Genomic DNA, 15,370 nt, shown 5'->3' on the forward strand with positions numbered 1-15,370 from the left:
GCTTATTGTGTGAACTGTTGGGTTTCATTGCGCAATACAAAATAAAATGTTATTACATTGTGGTCAACTTTATAATTCCATATGTGTTCCTTTTATTTATTATTCAATAATATATATATATATATATATATATATATATATATAAAAGAAAACTATTGAATGTGGTGTGTTCAAGCTTTATATCAGTGCTGCATGTGCAAGCTGGATTGGTGTCAGGACAGGTAGTTCATGAACTGTCCATGACCCACTTTGTTGTAATTATCTGATGGATATATTACATAACCGTGACCCACCATGAGAAATGTAGAGCAAAAACAGAGAAAAATGATAGAAACCGAGGCCAGGTCAAAAACAGAACATTAAGGCAACATCTCCAAATATAGGTTTTATTACACTGTTATTATAATTAATTACATTTCTATAGATTCTCTTGAAGAAGGCAATTCTGTGTCTGAGATAATTTGCAGTGTTAAAGTTGTACAAGGTTTTGGTCGTAATAGTTGCAGCAGATGATTCAAAAGATCAAACTGGTTAGTCCTTTACATCTCAACAATAGCAGCAGCAGAAATAATTAGGTTTCCTCGTAATTATAGGAAACCGAATAATAATAATAAATATTAATAAATCATGCATGCAATTTTTTTTTTTTTTTAAGTTGTTGATTATTACAATTAACTTATACTTTCATTGGTGTCTTTGTACACAAGAGGTGTTGCAGAGAACTAGGGTTCCTTTGATTCCCGGATGGGTGTTTGGTTGATGACTTGGGGGCAGATGGTCACTGCCATTAAGAGCAGATGGGAATAATGGGAGCATTAATGGCTTAGATAAGGAGGACACAACCCTTTCACTCACGCAGGTATGAGACAGAAACATGTGATTGTTCACCCAGTGTGAACTCGGAGCTGTGAATTTGAACAAATACTTTGTCTTTCTTTGTTTGTTTCTTTCTTACCTTGTGCCATCACTTCCTGGCATGATAGGACGCTGGCTTGTATGTCGCAGCTTCTCACTCCGAATTAGATTTGAATCGATTGGTGTCTGTGCCGTTTCACCCACCTTGGGTTTCTTGAAAGGTGCTATAGAAAATGAAGTTGTAATTATTATTATTATCAAACATATTTCAGTAACTGTGTCTAAAGGGCAATATAATAATTAGATCATCAACATCACAAAAATAGAAGAAAAGAATCTTCATACAAAACCAAATATAATACAATCTACAGTCCCATAGTGAAGAAATAAATACATAAGTCAAATTAAATACAATCTTCAAAATGTGAATTTGACTTTTAAAAAAAATACATTAAAAAATTAAAAAGTATATGTCAGGTACAACATTTTGAAAATGATTGATTCATTAGAAGTCCTATCCACATTATGTCAACAAGTGGATTTACACTCATGTCTTCTCAATAACTATTTAGTGTAATCGGTCACATGGGTCCATGAGAAGCATGCTCAGTTTATTTTCCTCCCACATGTCAGGAAGGGTCAGGGCTACTGCAGTTGTGTAACTCGATGTTGTTTGTTTTTATTTTTCATATTGTTTGGCAGCAGACTGCAGTGACATTATGTAATTGGGGTCTGACCCCCTTCTCCTTCAGACTGAAGTGGTTGAGCCCACGTTCTTCAGCATGACCTGCATTTGAAAATGAAAATTGTACATTCACGCACACACACACACACACACAGACCCACATACCGACTGTAAGTGTGTTTTGAGAGCACCTTAAACTGTAAACACAGCAGACGGCTGACATGTTCTTTATGGAGCGATGTTGCACACTGCTGGGTAAGAAGGGGTGGATTAAGGTTCCCATAAAAGATGATGGACTCCCTTGATGTTTTTTAGACATTCACAGTCGAGGAGCAGGGGAGACACAACAGGAGGAAGGTACAATTATTATACACACTTAAATTCAGCTGATTTTATCTGATGAACATTTAATGTCAGAGTGAACTTATGAATGAAATGATGATCAATAATTTGGATTCTTAATTTATTTGTACTTTTTTTTAATCATAATTTAATTTCTTTCAGCATGACTTTGTTTGTGGTCAAATGCACACTCTTGTGTGCTTTGATGGGTGGAACGTCGTGTGCCTGCATGTTGAAGAATCACACCTTGTGGATTGAGCGGCATGACTTTGCCCAGTGTGTGGCTATCAACACAACCATCTGCAGTGGCTACTGTTACTCACAGGTGACTAGCCTATACTACCATTTACAGCACACACTGAGCAAGACTAAATATATGTTGTAAAAAAACAAAAAAAACGCCCTAAACATGTTTAGAACTACAAATTTACTTTCTTCTGTCGATTCTTGTTGTCACAATCAGTGTTGTTGATGTTGTACACGGCAGTGGATCGCTTTGAAAACTTCAATAGTTTTCACCAACGTTTGCTCTGAGCTTCTGTCTGTGCAGCAGCTGAGTGAGTGTGTGTGTGAAGCCTCTCAGACAGACTGTGATGTGACCCCCCCCCCCCATAATTTATTAGATTCATAATTCACACTTTCATCCCGTTCAGTGTGAAGACCTTGACAACGAACCATGCTTACATGTCTTCAAAGGTCTCTAACACCAAGAAAAAGTAGCTAGATTTAGATTTGCCTGTAGTTGCTATTTTGAGGAGGAGTCTCCCTAAATATGGCGACAAAGTCGTTAAGTTGGCAACACTGGCTGGCTCACTTTTAAATATCAACAAATGTCCACTACATTCAACCCATTGCCAAATTAGTTCACACAATGCTTATGAATCTGATCAGCTCCATGTGCAGACAGATTCATAAAGCAGCACTGTGGCCGAAAACACCAAGACTTGCCCATGACAAAATTTCAATCAAGTGCTAAAAAAGGCATGCGTGACCACAGTCAGGCAACTGTTCAGGGAGAGCTGCCTGTCATCTTTTGTCAAAAATGAATTCTTCCCCTGCTTCAAAATGGATTGAGGATTCCAATAGTGTAACTTGATGTGTGACTAAAATTGTTGTTATTGTTGTTGATCACAGGATGTGACACTAGCATTGAAACCAGGTGTAAATGCATGTGGGGAAGTGTTATCCGATCCCTATCTGATCACAGAAAATGCATTCTAAAGCCAGATGTAAAAAGGATCTATGCGTCATAAGTTTTAGAAATTGAAATTGCTTGTTTTAAACCACGCTTGTATTAATTTGTAGGTATTCAAACAACTTATTGCTGTTGATGCCGTATTGTTCCACCAGGTTGTGCAATGGGATGAATTTGTTATCGTGGATAATCTGTTTCCAAGGGACTTATTCTTGCCATGATGTTATGTTTGTGACGTGAGGTTGTATGAAGGACTACACACTAGGGTTTACGTTAGCCGGTATATGCCAGTTTTGGCCGCTGTCGCGTGAATTTGGCCGGGAAAAATATCCGATGGAAAAATGTTAAAATAAAGTGAGTAGAAAACAAAACTTATTTTTTAGTGAAATAAACAAAACAGATCATTCGTGGTTACACACAGGTCGCTGCACTGAACACCCACAGCTCTGTTTACGTGTGTGGTGTGTGTATGTTTGTGTGCGCGCGCGCGTGTGCGTGTTTCTTGTTACGTTTTTTTTTTTACGTCATTTTGAAATATGAACGGCCACATTGACCGTCAAATTGTTTTCTAGCGTAAACTCTGCTACACACAACGCAGCCACAGTACAGAGAAGCAGACACGGTTACGTCAACAGTGAGTTTACGGCCTCATTTGGTTTAGCTACACAGCTAAGTTACTTAGCCTATAAACGTTAGCTTTCATTCATAACTCACCGCTCTTGTGCAACTTCAAATATCTAACGAAGTTGGACGTCTCCGCGTATCCGTCTCTAATCCTCGATCTGTCCTCTCGCATGTTGTTTTGCATACTGGAATTCGTTTTTTGTTGACCACTTCGTCGTTTCTATGTGCGAACGGAACTATCTTTTGGTATCAATTTTTCGAACCGGCGCGGTGTTTGACAGTTCCGCTTCATTGGTTGTTCTGCAATGTGATTGGCTGGATGCTGACAGATCAAAACAACGTGGATCTAATTTGATTGGATGTTGTGCCGACAGCGCATACACGCACACACATACACAATGAAAGATACAGAGTTTTCCTTAATAACATACTTTATAATCTTTGGGTTTGGGGCTCAAGTCCAAGGGAAGTCACGATGTTAAAGTCGAGTTGCAAGTCTCTTTACATTTTGTCAAGTCGCGTCTAAAGTCATTTATGAGTAGAGACATCAGACATGTATGTTTTATTACCATTTTATAGAGTATGGCTGTCAGTGTAGACCAGGGGTCACCAACCTTTTTGAGATGAGAGCTACCTTAAGGGTAAAAAATAATATGGAGGGCTACCACATTAACATTTTTTTTTGTTTACCATTTAAATGATTAATATTATGCATTCAACTGCATACACATTCATTCCAGTGCTTACTCCTAACGATTATCAGTTTTTATAAACAATATCAAAGATATTTTACTGAGCCATCATATGGATACATGCAAGTGAGGTGAAGTGAAGTGAGCCCGCGGGCACCGTATTGGCTGCCTGCGGGCTACCAGGTGCCCGCGGGCACCACGTTGGTGACCCCTGGTGTAGACCATTTGGTCCCAGAGCTTTTCTGTTTGCTATAGCTTCATGGAGTTCAGCCATCGAAATTAGGGACTCCTTGGCCTTGACATGTTCATTATTAAGATTTGGTATAGGTCTATGGAGCTTAAACATGTGTTTACCTCTGTATTTGACAAATTATTGTTTGATGCATATATGTTTTTAAGTTTTAATTTCCTGTCTGGGGTTTTTATGGAGTGAATAGTTTAAGTTGATTAGCTAAGAATCTTCTAGTTTTATTGCCACAGTATGTTCAAAGTTTTCTAAGTTATCTCGCCAGTTGGAACTGTGTTTCTTTCGATTATTTAATTTAATTCAAGTTTTCATTTTCTTGTCTATTGTTCAATATTGTTCTTTTAAAATGAGGAGTAGGAGATTATTCTGCCCCTCATCACTGCCTATGCTGCCTCCCAGTGGAAACCTGGTGATGTTCCAGACAGGTCATTATTTTCCAGAAATGTTGTCCACCCTCTTTCAAAGTACTTGATGAAATCTGGATCATTTAGCAATGATGCATTAAATATCCAGTTTGTGATTGGTGGTGTGACACCTTTATTAGTTATATTCAGTGAGACTGGTGCACAGTCACTTATAGTGATACCTGAGTATATTCATATTAACTTATCTACTTATCTGGTGTTACCTGTGTATGAGTGTGTGCATATGTGTATGTGTATGTGGCGTGTTGATGAGAGTGTCATTCTGACTTCCCATGCATCCCTGTATGTGTGTGTGTATGCATCTGTGGTGAGTGTGCTCGCGTATGAGTGCATGTGATGTGCCAGAAAAACACAGTAGTAATTTGACTGTTTTATTTACATATAACTCATCAAACCTATTTTGGCCAAAACATTTCCAGGAGTCTAAAAGGCCCAAGGAATGGTGGAGAAAGTGCATTACACACATTTGGTGCAGTTGTAGAAATAATTATTTAAATTTCACAAGCAAATCTGTGTGTGACAATGACACATTAACTGTTTCTCCTGTGACAGGACACCAATCTGAAGGGACGATTTGGGAGGACTTTTCTGATCCAGCGTAGCTGTGTGCCTCTCTCCCTCATCTACCACACGGCCCTTTTCCCTGGCTGCTCTCAGGATGTCACCCCACAGCTGTATTACCCTGCAGCCCGCAGTTGTACCTGTGGGCGCTGCGACACGCGCTCACACCGCTGCGTACGAACCAGACGGACCTATTATGACCAGTGCCCCATGACGCTTGGCAACAAGACCCAAGGAAATGGATCTTGCTGCTAAGGAAATGTGACATGAAATTCCCAAACATGACAAATGTTGTTTGTCTGTTTTTTCTACTTTGTTAGACAAGATATAGCAATAAAACAGTGTTGTGTGCATTATACTGTATTTTTTCCCATGAATTGTACACTGTAAGAAACGATTCTGTGGTGATGTAGATTTGAATTAATGTATCAGGTAAAATATATTCAATATAATTGTGTTTTTGGTTTTGAAGCAAATATTTAATTACATTTCAAATAAAAATATTTGGAATAAAATCCACCCTTTGTAGTTAAATAAAATATAAGCATTGTGTTTGCTTAATCCCAAAAAAACTGAATATTGAGTGAATTCAAATTAATGTAATCAGGCAAATTTTAATTGAGAAGCACTTCCTGTCAAAGTGTGCATTTTTTGAATGCAGCAGGCTATCATTTAGCCACAAGACATTTGAGGAGCATAGACAGTGAATGTTCATCTACTTCGACATTGCTCAAAGGTAAGAAAACTTATTTTATTATCACCTGGCTTGTAAGAAGAACGCATGAAGGCTATATTACAATATAAAATGAGCTATCACAGAAAAAGAGACTCAGCAGCAACATAAAGTTGGCTTCTGTTGCCAAGGCTTTATGTTAATGTACATCATAGGCCTAGTGTGATTTTGTTGCGCTATAATATGAACACTGCATTATACATTTAGGAAGAATTCCTGTATTGAAGTCAAACTTATTTTGAAGGATGCGGCTTAGCATTCCGCTATCATGGTTGCTATCTTGCTTCCTACGTCACTTGCGTGTTGATATATCCTCAGTATGTTTTTATAAAATGACGTAAATAAGTACATTGGGTTTAATGTTAAGGTTAGACACATTAACATAAAGAGATATATTGGGAGTTATCGCTGAAAGAGCATCTTATATTTCGGACGGCATTTGACGCACATCCGTTAGCTTTACTTCCTGTGTGGGGCTCGTTTTCCCAGGCAGCTAACGTAAGTACTCTCTGTTGTTCAGCTGTTGTGTTGCAACTTGCAAATGTGAAGGCAACTTACCTAAACACACGTGAAGTAAGTTTATCAACAGTGTTACGTTTTAGAGCCGCAATTATATTTATTTTCATGCTTAAATCTGTTAATTTTAGTGTGGTAATGTCCGGTCCACAGCACTAAACGTTAGCAGGGGGGAGGAGCCTAACACGGCACAGATTTTTTCAATTTTCAATTTTTCAATTTCAGTCCATGAACGTTTTAGACTGGAAAATATATGATATTAATTATAGATTAAAATCACGTTATGTTGACATTGGTGTTTATATTTGTGTTGGGGAAATTTCATTTCAATAAAATGTTTTCAGTTTTCACATGGGTATGATTATCATCTGCAGAAATTTGAAGCTGAAAAGCACTTCTCATATCTAAAACTTTGTGTTTTCCTTAGGTGCAGCCAAATGAGATGGCAGTGTCTTTACACTTTGGATTCAGAGCGACAACAAGGGGTGATCTTCTGCAGCATTACAGACTACAGCACAGCAACTTCTGGCTTGAAAATGAGACTGTAGTTGCAGTTTACATGTTGTGCTATGTTCAGCTTCTACAGAGCTAGCGATTTGCACATTTGAAAGTGCTGCTATGTTTGTAAATTAGCACTGATTTGGACACTTATCCCACTAATGTCAATGCCATTTCTATTGTGGTTAGTTCTAAATGTGTTTTACTCCATACAAATAGTTTTGGTACATGCACTTCTGGAGAATTTTTCTTTAAGATCATTATTAATCCAATTTAGTAGCTTTGTGAGGTGCGCAAGCATGGAAATACATCATCACTGTGTAAAATGTAATTTATTTTTGTTTTTACAAAAAAGTTTGGAGTCAGTATTCTGTCCTATTCAAATTTCTGGTTTGAAATAGGACAGAATAGGACAGCTGTTAATTGTTAATAAACATGTTATTTGAGTATTTGTTTAGTTCTGTATTTTCTGGGCCATAGACTAGTTATTCCTAAGAAATATTTTTTTTATATTTAATTAATTGGATTGAATACATTCAAATGAATGCACAGATAAATATAGTTGATTATTAATCAATTATATATCATTGATATGTAGAATTAAATAAATTTTTATTAGTACAATTTACACATTATCTTTTTCAAATCAACTCAATATGTTTGTTTAGATTTTAATTAATTCTGTACTGTTTTCTATTCAGATCTACTCATATTAAATGGGTAACTATTAAGGGTATAATTTAATTAAAATTTACTCAATACCAAACATTGTGAAATTTAATTAATAATATTGCTTGTAATCTGTTGCCTCATTTTTATTGAGTAGATATGGTGTATCTTTTCTTACAGTGTATGGCTTGAGAGGACCACAGGGCAGAGTAGAGCAACCTGTAAGGACTTTGAATACTCTCTCCGTATGTGCATGGGTTTTTATTTACTCTATTTCAGAGGTAGACAATGAATTGATGCATGGCAAAATGTTGCCTAAATGATTTGCGTTTATTCATTTAGCTTTTAAAGCTCACATAGAGTGGTGCTGTTGCACATATATGTTAGTTGTAGAGGTCTACGAGCCGAGGTCTACGAGCCGATAGAAATCCTTCTTTTCTAATGCTGTTCCTCAGCCGCGATATTTCAGACTCTCACACCCAGAAGACAGAGTGTGCTGTGATTGGCCAGCCAGCGTAGAGCTTTCCCAACTGTCTTGTGATTGTCCAGTACCCGGAAGTGACATATTCAGCACACCTGCTCTCAGAAGCGCAGCTCCCCCCTCTGGAACGGTGGATGCACTGCTACTCATTATCAAAACATTGTTTTAACAGTGTTTAAAAATAGTTTCGTCACAACTCCCTGCCGCAGTCCCTTTTATGACTTTGACCCCGAGTCAGACCCAGAGTCAGAAGACACTGTCGCTCGTGAAACACCTCCACAACGGACGTTATTCTTCTGCGGTTCAATGTACAAAACCGGATGTGCCCGGAGCAGGAGGATCTGCTGTTCAGGAGAACCGCTGGTTACATAACCGGACCGGGTTTTTTCAGAGATCTAGCTGAGCCCGAGATTACAATAAAACACAGCGTTCTCAGCAATGGCTGAACTGTTTGTTTCGAAACTTCAGCGCTTCGTAAACAAGGTAATGATGCAGATACACACTAAAAACAGCGTTAATTGGAACTTCCGGTCTAGGTACGCTATATATCAATGTACACCGTGAAAAAATGTGTTCTGACATTCCTGTGCCCTGAAAAGATTTGGTAAAAGTTTTTAAAAGTAATTACATTACAAAATCACTGCAAATAAAAAAATATTTAATTACATTAACGTCGTTAACTTCTGTAACCCAATAGAATGTGTTTGCTTTCCAAAAAAAGAAAACCCCATTATGATTTCTTATGCATGTTGTTTTACAGTCAAAACCCTCTATTTTAAATACAATTACTCTACCATCATTAAACAGCCAACAACATACAGTAGTAAATAGTAACAGATTACTTTTTTGAAGAGGTAACATGTACATAAAGATGGACCACATGACAGCAGATCAGCACACACAGGGAGAACATGCAAACTCCATGCATAGAGGCCCTTGTTCCTACTGGGTCGTGAACCCCGGTCTTCTCTTGCAACTCTTGCAAAAGGCAACCACCACACCAGGGTCTCCAATGAGGAGCTACCAGAAGCTACCAGTCCGTTTCCAAGTAGCTCGCCAAAGATGAAACATACCTCCTTCTAACCAAATTATTATTTGCCAATAAGTTGTCGAGCAGTTGCATAACCAACTGCAATGGTTGACATTTTGAGGTGCGGGTGCATCCGCAATAGCTGCAATCTTTGATAGTGCAGTATGGAGCCCCTCTGCCAGATTACACAAAATGGCAGGCAGGAACCCAGTAGCACAACAAGAAGATGCAGAGCAGTTCCAGTGCAAAAAAAAAACAGGCAGAGACCAAACCAGGAAGTCAATTGGCGAAGCAAACAAATCCATTAGGGGCAGGCAAACAAGAAGGTCCAAAGTGGCAGGTCAAAACAGGTACATGCAGGATCAGGATCAGAGTACGTAATGCTGGATAACTCAGAAACACAACAATCTGGCAGCAAACAGGAGAGACTGGGCCGATATATATGCAGACTGCAGAGCTGATTGGCTGATGAGGAGCAGGTGAGTATGGGGTTGGGGCAGGTCAAGTGAAGGGAATCAGCAGGAGGAGGGAAACAGCTATGACCAACCTTTATAAATTATATTATCAGTGCAAGTTCAATCAAATGGAATGTTAAATATCAATCCAAAAAATGGTGTGCTTTCCTTTTTTTGTTTTTGGTAAGGGTCAATGTTTCCATGTACCATTTTTGTCGGGAAAATATTAAAGTTTGAGTAAGAAATTAGAAACTGATTTATGCTTTATGGATGTGAAATCTACCAGTTACATTAGGTTGAATGAATCATGCAAATCAGGGGCCGTATATTACCACTTAGTAAAAACGGTTTTGTTGAAACACAGTTTACACCGTTAATATTAGTCTTGTCTTTATTTAAACTGATATAAAGTAGATAAATATATTTGACCCATAATACATTTGGACAAAATTCCTGTTTAGGAATGGAAGTGATTCACTGACACAACTGGTGGGTGAAGCCCGGGAAGCTATTTTGCATTGTGGGTAGATTTCAGTAAGGTGATGCCTTACCCTCTCTCCAACTCTTGGCGAGTGGTGCAGTGGGTGGAGAGAAATTGAATTCAACCTTGTATCCTTGCCCCTGTATATATATATAACCCCCCGGCTTCTTTGTACTCTTGTCTTGCTCAGTGTCTCTCAGAGACTCTCAACCTGCTCTCTCCTTCCTATGTGGCTGCTCCTGACCACCTTTAAGAATCATGGCCCAGCAACAGCCGATGAGGTACGAACGATAGATAGATAGATAGATAGATAGATAGATAGATAGATAGATAGATAGATAGATAGATAGATAGATAGATAGATAGATAGATAGATAGATAGATAGATAGATAGATAGATAGATAGATAGATGCTACCCCACCTTAACATGACTTGTAAACATTTTGAGAAAGTAGAAATTATTATGTGCATTTGTGACTTTCCCTGTCCCCCAACAGCCTTCCAGCCAAACTGATCAATGGAGGAGTCGCAGGTTTGGTTGGAGTCACCTGCGTGTTTCCGATTGACCTGGCCAAGACCCGCTTGCAGAACCAGCGCAGCGGGCAGCAGCTGTATAAGAACATGTAAGGCTTACAAACAACAACAGAACCGTCATTGATGTTTGGGCTGTCCTCCACCGTTTCAGCCTTTGGTTGAAACACTTTGATCAAATGATGAAATGAAACTGTCGTAGGCACATTATAAATTAATCAGTATTTCTGAAATAACAGATCTGTTTAAGGGAAATCTGATGTAAGTTTTTGATCAATCCCAGGCCAGTTCAGCAAGCGGGTTCTCCTAATAGCAGAAGATAACAAAAAAGGAAAATGACTCTTTAAGAGATGGTGACATACTCCTCCAGTGATCCTGCCTACTGCTACTTTAAGTTAATGGACACAATGCCATTTGTATCACTTCTTTCTTAGAATCTTGTTTTACAGTGTATACTCTGATAAGAAGTTTTAAGTGTAACTTGACAACCTGTTCTGTATGAATGATCTCGTTCTGATCTATTTCTTCCTCAGGTTGGATTGCTTGATAAAGACAGTTAAATCAGAAGGCTACTTTGGCATGTACAGAGGTAAGCCTCATCATACTGTCCATGATTTCCTTGTTTAATATGGGATTGTTGAAAACACCATGCTGCTGTCAGCGATGTCGATTTCTGGCAAACGTTTGGCTACACCTCATGAATGCATTGTGGTGGTGATGGGCAGGGGGTTCCATTTAACCTAGAAGTAAGAAATCGTAACTGGAAGTGACATAACCCTCGAGTTCACCATGTTCCACTGTTAACCATTGTTACCAATACCAATCGATGAACTGCTCTACATGGTATTTTGTGCACACAAACATCATAGCAACTCAACAATTAAACAGTACTATGTTTACGACTAATTTACTCTGAAACAAATATGAAACAACTGCTATTAATTATGAAAGTAGCAGCTTAGCTGAGTTGGATATTCAAGTTGATTTCAGAAATGTCCAAGTTCCGACTACAAATGGAACCAAAAGTCTTGCTTCATAAGCAGAAAGGACTGACACTGAGCAAAGAGTCAAAATCAATGAGAGTTGTCAGAATATTGAGATTATTAACACAGGTTTGAAAGCAGGTTTTATACCGGCATGGCCTTATACACATAAAGTTAGTTAATTCTACTTAATGTGCTCTGCAAAAGTGTCTGCACTTTTGTTTAATTAGAATAACATTTTTCTTATGAACATTGCTTTTTGTTGCAGGTGCTGCAGTGAATCTCACCCTGGTAACCCCAGAAAAGGCGATTAAGCTTGCTGCTAATGACTTCTTCCGCCACCGGCTGAGCAAAGATGGGTGAGCGTAGCAAAACTGCAAACCGCAAGTCTCTTGTGTTGCAGCGTCATTGTTGTCCTTTTAACTTTGGGTCCATGTCTTCAGTGGCAGACTGACAGTGTTCAGAGAGATGTTGGCAGGATGCTGTGCAGGAATGTGCCAGGTCACTATCACCACACCAATGGAGATGCTCAAAATCCAGCTGCAGGATGCTGGCAGGCTGGGTAATTATAAGAAAAACAGCAGAATAGTTTACCAGCATCATTTACAGAGATTAAAAGAAAATAACACATTTGTTTCAAATGTTTCCTGTACCTGCTGTAGCCCAGCAGAGGGTGATGCCAAGTGTGGTAACAACTCTGAAGTTGGGTGGGACGAGTGCTGTCCTCAGCCGCTCTTATAACACCACCCCTTCACCTCAAGTCATAAGAGTGTCGGCCACACAGATCACCAGAGAACTGCTGAGGACTAAAGGCATCACAGGACTGTACAAGGGACTTGGGGCCACATTGTTAAGGTGAGATGGGATTCAGCCCTCTGTTGAATCTGTCTTTACTGGGTTTTCCATCTTTGGTTAATAACGGTCTCATAATGTAAATATTATGTTTGTTTAATGCTTTTCCAGGGACATGCCATTCTCCATAATCTACTTCCCACTTTTTGCACATCTACACCAGCTCGGTCAGCATTCCCATGAAAATCCATCTGTGCCCTTCTATTGGTCCTTCATGTCTGGCTGTATGGCTGGATGCGTGGCTGCTGTGACTGTCAGCCCTTGTGATGGTGGGTGATGCAGCAGCATGTCAAGTTTTGTGGAAATCAGTTTCACACATTGGGAACATTTTCATCTAAAGCTGGCTTTGTTTTTACATTGTGTGCAGTGGTCAAGACAAGGCTACAATCCCTAAAGAAAGGAGCTAATGAGGAAACCTACAATGGAGTGGTGGACTGTGTCAGGTAATTAAAGCTATATTGTTGGATTCACAGCAAAATAAACACGGTTTAATCTCAGTACCATCAGAAATTGTATTCTACTCATTCTTACCCTATATTCTCATCTCTACTGCAGAAAAATCCTGAAGAAGGAGGGGCCTGGAGCCTTCCTCAAGGGTGCCAGTTGCCGGGCCCTGGTCATTGCTCCGCTTTTTGGCATTGCCCAGGTTGTGTACTTTGTTGGAGTTGGAGAGTACCTGCTGGGGTACACCTCCTACAACATCTACTCGACTTAAACAAACTGTTTCTTAGTCTTTCTGAGGCCTAATTAAATGTCAGGCAGCAATGGACCCAGTTCTGTATTACTGTGTACCTCTTTATTTTTTTGGAGGTTTTCAGAGTGAAATGCTAAATGGAACTTAGAGAGGCTATTTTATTTATAAAATGGCCTTTAATCATGCCTTAACCTTGATTAGCTCTTATTAAAGAGGCAGAGGTTGAAATCTACTGCATCTGTCTAGAAGAGTTTCAGGGGAGCTTATTGCTTCCCTCCCTGAGAGGCTTGATCACAAATTCATCCATTTTAGATTTGACTCTACTGGAGTTGCACCAAACCTTTGGAACCCACGGTTTCCTTTGCTTTACACCTGACATATCACGTCCCCCATCGCAGTAACTAAAACCTGCATATCCTTCCAACTGTCCGATCTTAATTCCATTAAGGTGTGGAAATGATCTTGCAAGAGTTTGCCAAGGAGCACCAAAAACTTTACTTGAAGAGCTTAGATCCTGTTTTAAAGGGTTGCAAATGAAACTGTTTAAACAGGTAACTAAAGAAGTGCACCATTTTGTGATAGGTACTGTTGTTGTGAGCAATAATAGACAAGACATTATTAACAGGACCTGTATTGCTTTTTGGGACCAAGCCATCTGGAACCAATGTGCCACAACCTACACTTGGTCACTTTCTCTTAACTGACTGTGGATGTCTGAGACGTTTGTGATGTTTCACGTTTGGCTTTTCAGAGCAGAACAAAGTGCACTGATGGAAATGTTCTGTTTTACAATTGTAAAGGCATATCCTCGACACCTTTCCAGTTATCTCCAACTGTGCAAGTTGAAAACAAATTATAATGTATTGTTGCAGTTTTCAACCTGCTGAGAAGATGACTATCAATTTGTACAAATGTAAACACAGATTTCCAAATGCTGAATAAACATGAAAATGTGGCATATATTTGTGTAATTTGTGGAGATGTGTGTATTCACAATATACTCTACAATCCCAGACAAGCAAATTATTAATTCATTCAATCATTAATTCATACGTAGAGCTCTTGTGCAGCAGGCTGACGATGGCTAAAGCACTGTTTCTGATTCAAGCTTGAGAGGTGTTACACTACTCCATGCATGCATTACCAGCATGGACAAGTCAGTGGCTGTATAAGTGCTAACACTGCAGAGTGATGGTAACTTGACCCTGGGGAGTCCTGGAGCCTCTGGCAGTGTGTGATACACATAACTTTCCCAGAATATGCAGCTGTCCTTAGAGCTCCAGCACAGAGAGGTGAAACTCTGACATGCGACTAAACCTGCAAACCTAATTAATCACAGGGAATATAAAATACACTCAGCTGAGAGAAACTATAAAACAAATCACAATAACACACCCACCTCTGTCAACACTTATAACACGGTATCTCACAACGGTACAATGTAATGGTTTACATTCCCTATACCAGCACAACATTTCATGGAAATAGGCTCAGTAGTTTTACAGTAAAATGAGAGAAGATGAAGACACTAAAAACATTACTACAAATGATAACGCTAATGTTTTGAATGTGTTTCTAAAATAAATTGAACCTCTTATTCTCACTGGCTCAGCTCCTTATTTTCTTGAAGGTTGTGTGTCAGTGTTGTCATGTACTAATGTTGTATTTTCAGTAACTGACACCATGCAGCATGCAGTGTAAGCGTGCGTGTGTGGGACTCTGGACTATGCTGACTGATATCATCAAAAAATAGTGGCGGCTCCTGAAGAAAATTTCAGGGGGGGGGGCATTTTTTTCTGATAACGATTAAGGTGACCCAT

The 15,370-nt window shown here is 39.1% G+C and overlaps 1 protein-coding gene across 1 annotated transcript; it reads left to right on the forward strand.

Moving 5' to 3' along the window:
- The first annotated feature begins 10,673 nt into the window (after positions 1-10,673).
- On the forward strand, positions 10,674-13,625 carry slc25a55b (solute carrier family 25 member 55b). The gene is made up of 9 exons (XM_083894553.1): positions 10,674-10,770; positions 10,988-11,113; positions 11,555-11,610; positions 12,273-12,363; positions 12,448-12,566; positions 12,667-12,859; positions 12,968-13,125; positions 13,224-13,299; positions 13,412-13,625. The coding sequence occupies exons 1-9, from the start codon at positions 10,748-10,750 to the stop codon at positions 13,569-13,571; spliced, it is 1,002 nt and encodes a 333-aa protein (XP_083750679.1). The 5' UTR covers positions 10,674-10,747; the 3' UTR covers positions 13,572-13,625.
- Positions 13,626-15,370: the final 1,745 nt, after the last annotated feature.

Source organism: Microchirus variegatus (genome assembly GCF_963457635.1).
Source record: "Microchirus variegatus genome assembly, chromosome: 9".
In the NCBI taxonomy this organism is placed as follows: domain Eukaryota; kingdom Metazoa; phylum Chordata; class Actinopteri; order Pleuronectiformes; family Soleidae; genus Microchirus; species Microchirus variegatus.

Bases quoted from the DNA above. Each gene is read 5' to 3' on its own strand.
- slc25a55b (XM_083894553.1), top strand. From the start codon at position 10,748: ATGGCCCAGCAACAGCCGATGAG. The intron at 10,771-10,987 runs GTACGAACGATA...GTCCCCCAACAG, and splicing joins GCCCAGCAACAGCCGATGAG to CCTTCCAGCCAAACTGATCA. The intron at 12,567-12,666 runs GTAATTATAAGA...TACCTGCTGTAG, and splicing joins GCAGGATGCTGGCAGGCTGG to CCCAGCAGAGGGTGATGCCA.